Source organism: Cyphomyrmex costatus, unplaced genomic scaffold (genome assembly GCF_001594065.2).
Source record: "Cyphomyrmex costatus isolate MS0001 unplaced genomic scaffold, Ccosl1.0 scaffold216, whole genome shotgun sequence".
Classification (NCBI taxonomy): domain Eukaryota; kingdom Metazoa; phylum Arthropoda; class Insecta; order Hymenoptera; family Formicidae; genus Cyphomyrmex; species Cyphomyrmex costatus.
In genome coordinates this window covers 902946-910977 of record NW_017276214.1, presented here as the reverse complement: position 1 = coordinate 910977, position 8032 = coordinate 902946, and the positions used below count along the sequence as shown (strand labels likewise).

The 8032-nt window shown below is 38.9% G+C and overlaps 1 protein-coding gene across 1 annotated transcript in view; it reads left to right on the top strand.

The window, feature by feature from the left end:
• Positions 1–1588: 1588 nt before the first annotated feature.
• Positions 1589–8032, top strand: part of LOC108773649 (protein groucho-1) — a 28756-nt gene continuing 22312 nt past the window's right edge. The window contains exon 1 of the mRNA XM_018539522.1: positions 1589–1702. Coding sequence (XP_018395024.1) covers positions 1637–1702 — 66 coding nt within the window. The 5' untranslated portion in view covers positions 1589–1636. The remainder of the gene's footprint in view (positions 1703–8032) is intronic.

Here is an 8032-nt window from a genome sequence, read left to right as displayed (position 1 = left end):
CGCCTATTCCTCTAATTGTGAAAGGTTTCCGTTTAGAATACGTCTATTTACGTATGGGATTCTTTATTTATTCCAACTGAAGTTATATATTACTAACATTCAACGCAATGCCTCTTCAATTTTATTTGTCGAAATATCTGCTTTACTTAGTTATCTGTTTCTTTCAGAAAGGTTATACCTATTCTAAAACCGTTTAGTCTGTTTTCCCTTTTTCGACAGTATCCTTCGTAAAACTACAGAAATTACCACCGTGTCTAAATTTTCTTTGCTAGTCTTTAGAAAGATATTTTGGAACGCCTCTCTCGGCTCAGCGGGATATACTTGCTTACAACGCGTGCAAAACACGCTTTAGGACTTCTTTTTTTTTTCTCTCTTTCAATACAGAAATTCTTGTATTCTTCTCGATGAAAACGCTCGTTTTGAAATACGTGCTACACTGAGAGAAATGTTTTGGTACGTATTTATATTTTGTTGATATTTGACTAACAAAAACTTTCTTACTTTTTCGTTGAAAAATTGTGTCGCTCTAATTGTCAGAATAATCAAATTTTGATTAAATCAACAAAATTTTTAAATAAAAGTAAATAGTTATACGTGTCAAACATTTTTACTCAGTATACTTTTTTTTTTAATTTTAAAACGAGATAGTCTTGCATAACGCATAATGTATAAGAAAACGAACAAATTAAAGTCCTTTATTTCCTTCCTTTCCGTGAAATAAAAGATTCTAATTAGTCGATTGCCTTATATATGCGTTTTACGCGTTACGCAAGAATCTGTGCCCTTAGATTTTCGTTATTATATTATCTCTTTCTGCATTCTTTTAGAAAATTACAGCCCGACTATCATAAGCTTCTCACGTTTCGCTCGAGCGCGTCGATAAATTATCATTTGAATTCCTATATCTTCATTGAAAATCCCAGGTGTTCCCGCCCCGGTTTGGACCGAAGTCACAGAAATCTCGACGAAAAGGATTCCCTGCGAGAGATTCCCTCCGCCAACCTCGTTCCTCGCCACGGGGGCTCTCGCGTTAGCGGGCGTCCCGCAGGCTCAAACTCGACGGAACATTTGTCTCTAAAACGGAAATGTGTCCCCTCCGCGCGCGCAGAAGAGGAGCACGTGGAGGGCGTACCCGGGCGACACCTAGCGCCCGGAAGGTGGCGGGCCGAACGTTTCTTGGCGGCGAGTGACGTCGGCGACGGCCCTGACGGCGCCGGCGGCGGCCCGGTTCAGTTCAGTTAACACACGCGCGTTGTCGGGTGTGCATCGTATCGTGTATTCTTCGTTAAGGCGGCCGCATCGCGTCTCTTGGTTCTCCGAGGCAGTCGCAGTCTCTCGCGCGCGTCCAGCAGCGCTGTACTCATGCGCGACTCGCGGATGCTCCACGTGTAGTCACCGTACTCCGTCGCGCTACTCGTGTCGAATTCCCGGCGCCACGCCGAGGCGGGTCATGAGTGCTCCAGTGAATTGACCAACCATCCACTCACCCACCCACCCCCCTCCCTCCCTCCCGGAGTCTCTGTTTACACGCGCTCCTCGGCTGTGATGTGCGACGGCGAGAGTCTCGCTCTTCACGAGGTGCGGTAGTGACGTGTGGTGACGTAAAAGAAACAAAAACTTCGGATATACCTTGGCCATGTACCCCGGCGCGAGCATGAACGCGGCGGCGGCGGCAGCCGTGGCAGCCGCAGCGCGACATCCGGTACGTATATATACAATGAATCTTATACATTCTTTACCGGGGAAGAGATAAAGACATTGAGCGAGATGCGGAAAATCTAGATTGCGTTTCCCTCGGAAGCGGTCCGCGCGAACGCTTTTGATTGTTCGTGCGAGTCTGATATGTTTTTTTTCCCGCCATTTTTCGAGAGAACAGATGATTATTTGTTGGGAGTATTTACAGGAAGTGTCATCCTCGCAATTTTCTGAGAGAATTCTGTAGGTGCTTTTAAGGCGATTGAATTCTTCGTATAGAAATGACGAGGCGATTTTTTAAGTCACTCAGTTACATTGATTTCCATCTCTCAATGTAAGATTAATTTTAATCTCGGTTTAACTTATTGTGTTTATCTTTTCCTAATTTTTAGAATCTTTCTAGTAGAATTAATTGGCAACAAGACTTTCTCAAGTGTGCAGTCTCGTAATTGTTGTGCAATCGTTATCAATCGTTAAGCTAAAATTCTTGAATAAAATTAATAAAATTTCTCTCGAAGAGTAAAGGAGAAACGATTGAAGAAAATTTTGTAAATTATAAAAGGATAAAAAGAATAAAAATTGAACCGAGATATATTAAAGTTGATCTTACAATGTAATGGTGAAATCGGGCTCAACTCGTAAACAATTAGAATTAGAAGATCAGAATAAAGAGATTTATGAAATAAATATAAGATTACCTTTGTATCTATAATTAATTTCACCTTTACTTTGGGAGAATTTTAATTAATTAATTAATGAAAACATTGTAAAATTTAACAACTGATAACGATAACACAATTATTACTGAGAAAAATTACATTAATTCAACCAGAAAGATACACACAGACACTTACAGTTAAATCTATCAAACATTATAGTTGATCGTAGAAATTCAATTACAATAATCAGAAATCTCATTTGTATGATTAAAACTTGTTTGTTTGTACTTCTTGAAACAATAACCGAAACATTTTTCTCGGTATGATATTGAAAACTGGATATAATGTTAGTTGAAAAAACTTGCAACAAGCGATGACCAGCAAAACAAACTCGAAATTGGCCAAAGTGAAGTGTATTTCGAAAGAAACGCGATTAGCGAAGGACATTTTACATCGATAAGATAAAGCCTCGCATTTTGAGTAATTTTGCGTTATCTATGTACGAACTGAACGGGGAATAAAGTCCACTTGCACAAACGCCATATATAAAGATTGCATGGCAAGAGAAACGGTAAGAGCGAGATGAATCGATTCATCATGCGGCGTATCGTAATAAATTGTTATCCCGAAAATTTAACTTTCTCCAACTTTGGTGAACAGACGCCTTTTTTCTGTTTTTACTTATTGTTCCATTTACTGGTAAATGTACGAGCACTTCTGCAAGAGGAAACCCCTAATTTTACACGTCCTAAGTATGACGTAGAGTCAATTCTTTAAAAATTCAGGTATCAATGATTATACTGTAACACTGTAGAGTCCCTAAAAATAAGAGTCTAGCCTAGTTTTGACTGGCTCGATGAAAAACGGCGCCGGAAGGATCAATCAAATAATGACTGAACGAGTGAGAAAATTGAAAAGCAAATATACGTGAATACAACGTGTTGTGCGAGTGCATACATATATACACCATTTTTTATCAAACCGAAACGTTGCAGCCAGGCTCTTATTTCTAGGGTCACCATTGTGTAACACGAAGATCGCCGTTGACTATTATTGCTCTTACCATTTGCTTTTCACTTTATATCCTCTCTAATACTCTCTCGCATTCTTTCACGCTTTTATTATAGTTATTCCGACGCTCCATCCTCCCGGACTTGCGGCGCGAGTTCAATTATAGAGACAGATTAATCTATTTGTATCTATCTGCGATGATCAATCGGGAAGAAAATTACGTCCTTTTTTTTTCTCCTCGTTGCATCTGACGTGTCTATGAACTGCGTTATTTCGAGTTAATCGATCGACATCTATCCGCCGCGCAGTTATTAGTGTTATTACGAGATACACATCGCTCGTATACCTACGAATCGCATTATTTCTCCGCCGCTGTCAACGTCACTCTCGCGAGCTAACGAGATAATTAAAAAGTAGCCAACGTTTTCCAAGCCGGCGGAGCTTAGAACCAATAAATTCTTTCCGGCAATTATTTATTTTTCTACCGCTCTATCCCCCCCCCCTCCCTCTTCTTCTCGACTAATGCAACTTGATAATCTCGCGCCCTCGTCGTCACGCACGCACGCACGCACGCACGCACGCATGCATGCACGCATGCACGCACAGGTTCCTGCGCTAAATATCTGGCCGCACCCGTGTATAAATACGCACCGATGAAATTGACCTACGTTATATGGAGAGAAAAGAACGTAGGAGAGGAGGGGGAGGAGTGCGAGAGAATGAAACGCGGACAGAGCCGAGCGATGACGGAAAAATATTTGGCTGCCGAGCAAATTTTCATTCGACTGTAAACACCCGGCGAGCCGAAGCGGAAAAGCTCGTACGCGAAAACGACGAAAATAAATCTATATATCGCGGCGACGCGACGCGGAGCGGAACGGGAGGGCACCAGGAGGGCTGCGGCCGTCCGCAATTGCGTCACATCCTATAGCTGCCATCGCGCACACGGCGGCTCCGATGATTACCCGCGACCGCCCGGAAAAGCGAGGCGACGAAAAAAATAGAGTCAAACGGAAAAGTGGAGAAAATAAACACGCGAGGGAGAGAAAGAGAGAGCGCGCTCGACGCCGCGCGATTAATCGGCGACGTTTGCGGTCGCGTCACGCTGACACCGAATGCAGAGACGCATTTTCCGCGGCTAATGCGAATATAAATGTGCGTCAGATTATACATCGAGACTTTGCAGAGGATTTTCCGCAGTTTTCCTCGAAGTACACACGGAAACATGGCATACTATCGCTAAGGAAGAAATGATGGTTCAATTTATTTTCTTCCCTTCTTAAGTAACCCGGCTATCTCTTTAACAAGGATGTTTTTTTATCATAATCCTTAAAATATACAAATTTAAAAAAAACATGAATTATTATATACTCAAAGTTTATTTTCATTTGAAATATTATCAAAATTAATCGAATTTGCTTTAATTTAACAATTTTGATTCAAAGAATTATGAACTATTAGAGAGAGGGGATTTAGATTATATATTTTGAATAATTTTTAATGCTTGATAGATTTGTGGATATACGAGCTTTTAAAATACTTGAAAATTATTACCTGCATATATTACAGTATGTATTTTTCTATGTAAACCTTGTAGCTTCTCGCTAATCAAAAAATATCGCATTAGCGACGGAAATGATTTACTTCTTTGAAGAAAGTAGGAACTCTCGAACGATCGATTAATTTAATTAATTAATTGAAATACTTGAATCCTTTTTTACGTTACTTAGAAATATAGAGAAATATACACTTAATTACTTATTCCTCGTACTTGTGTCATTTTTATCTACTCTTATACTTTGCGGTGGAACGATCTCATTAGCGTTCCATCCAGCGACGATGCAGACCGATCTCCCGTTGTAATTATTTGTCGGCGCGACGAGAAGAGACGGGGACAAAATTGAAATCGAGACGAGGTGCAGAGGAAGAGAGAGTGAGAGAGATACACCGCCAAACGATATCGCGCGTGTACCACGAAATTTGCGGGCCGCAGGCTCGCTCGCGCGCGCGCGTTTCCGCAGAACCGCAATATGCATTGGTAATTACACCGCGATGAATTACACCGTGGAATGAGCGAAGCGTGTTACATGCAATTGGCGCGAGCATTATAAATCTCGTCACGTGCAAACAGTTGGCCACCTCGTCTTCTATCTCTCTTTCTCCCATCTATCTGTTTTTCTCGCTCTCGCTGGCACTCGTTCACGTGGAGAATCTCAGACAATGAAAATTGTAGCGAACGAGACGTGAGATCGTCACATTTTTAATAACACACCGTACAATTTTATCGCGCAGTGACGCGTAAAGCAAGCGAAGTCAATTAAAACGTCGACGAAGATGAAAACGCTTTCAAATTTCGAAGAATATCGTAATCGATGTAATCCATACGGGAATTAAATCACGTATTTACATGACAGTAACGAATTTGCTGATTATCGAAAAAGGTCCGTCTGACGTTTTCGATTAATTCGCGTCGCGTGACGTAAATTGCGATGGGATGAGAATAACGTAAAGAGCTCCCGGCGCTACTTACCTGTCACGACTAGAGTTATCATATTTAAATCACAGAGGTATACATATAGTATATACTTTTTAAGTAAAGATGATAATTAGGGAGCGAAAGAAGAGATTATAATTTTTTAATGTATTAAATGAGTACAGTGAGAAAAAAAAATATCATTTGACTAAATTTAGTTCATCTTTATTTCTTTCGTTACATAATGTATTATATACATGTATTTAAATTCAAATATACCTATGTTTGAACTCAATACATTCATTCTTCGTTGAATAAAATAAAGACGAACTAAATTAATTTAATCAAATGAACAATTTTTTTGTAATAAAATAAAATTTCTATTGACAATTCTTATCAATATATTTTTATTAATGTCCAAATAAAATTTTTATTGACAAAATTCTTACCAATATAATTTTGTAAGTATAAAATTTTTTTTAATTAATGATAAAAATATCAATGATAATATTGTTTGAAGTCAGCGCGATAAACAGTGCGCAATCACATTCGTACAATTTACTTTAATATATTATAATCTAAATTCACCAACCGTACATTTCGATTTCAATTCAAGCCATCCTTAATTAATGATCAAATGTTCGTTGACCTCAAAAAGAGTATACTCTTAATCTTTAAATAGGTATAGATGGCTACAGCGCTCTACGCATAATTATCTTAAAAACTTTGTTATGGAAAAGGAAAATAAAAGTTGCCTAGAAGTCTTCAAGTCAATTATTCTTACGTTCCTCTATTTTATAAGAATATAAAAATAGTGTAAATTTAATTCTACATATATATATATATACTATTAAAAAAACTATATATAAAAATAAAAAAAAAATTTGTTTCGAGTAAACCCAGTTTTGAGCACCCCATTTATTTATATAAAGGTTAAAAGAGTAACCCTTAGTCGCGACCAAACGATCGAATGACTTGGCGTCATCGTTCATCGTCATTATATACTGCACCGACGCTTTCGATCCCTGGAGACAATTAGTATCATGACTCGTCACCGTCGCTATCGACGTTGCCGTTGCCCTCGTCGCCGTCATCCTCGTCGTGATGCTCCGGTGCTTGACCGAGTTGACACAGGCGGTGGTTATTGGCACTCTGCAGGGCCGCCAGGGCTGTTTACGTACAAGCTGTACAAATATTATTTCCGGACAAACCGGCCCGTCGATCATTACGAAACCCCAGGCGGAAAGTTTCAACGGATACTCCTTGTCCCGCTCTCCTACCTTCATCTCGTATACACGCATACACACTTGCATACATATGTACTCGTGTATTAGATCCTCTTGTAGTAACATTGAGCCCTTTAAACCGACAATCTTGCTGAAACGCGATTGTCCCATAGAAAGTAAATCTATTGCCCAGATCGAATCGAGAACCTTCGAAATCTTGGTATTTATAAAGATATATGGAGCTTCCACTGATCTTTTTCACACTAAGCCGATTATGCTTTCGCACTCCACGAAAAGATGGCACATATCTCGGAATGTATTTTTTCTGAAGGGAAAAAAATCTCGATTCTCAAAACACGATAGAGAGATTACTATATTTTCACGATTTGTGCGAATAACGAGATACAGGTATTAAATCGCTGGGTCATAATTCAGGCCAGCACTGGATGCCATTTTTTAGTAAAAATTTTATTACATCGTGATAGGTGCGCAGATAAGTGGATAAGCAGCAGCAATTTTCTCAACTGCTGGCGAACACAGTCCATCTTCCAAGAAGATGATGCGAGTCTCTGATGAGACTCATATCTCATTGAAGATCGCATTTTGAATTTAAAAGAAGAAAAAATGCTTTAAATATAAAAGAATCATCCAATTTGGAAAATATGTGTAATCGTTGAACAGATTGATAAAAATCTATGCAAAAAGCAGACAGTTTTTAAATATCGATTCTGTCTAATATTTTATCTATATATATTAATCTTTTCGTTATATTTTTTTAATGCAATTTTTTTTTATATCTATTTTTATATCTGTTTTTTGCTAAGTCTGGCTTGTGTCTAGACGTGTAAAATTATTATCTCTTTTATCATAAAGTCTGTGATTAATTAGTTGAAGATTTTCGAACACGAAGATTTCTATCGTCGAAGCGACACGACGTCAATATCAACGTCTTCGTGTATTTAACTATT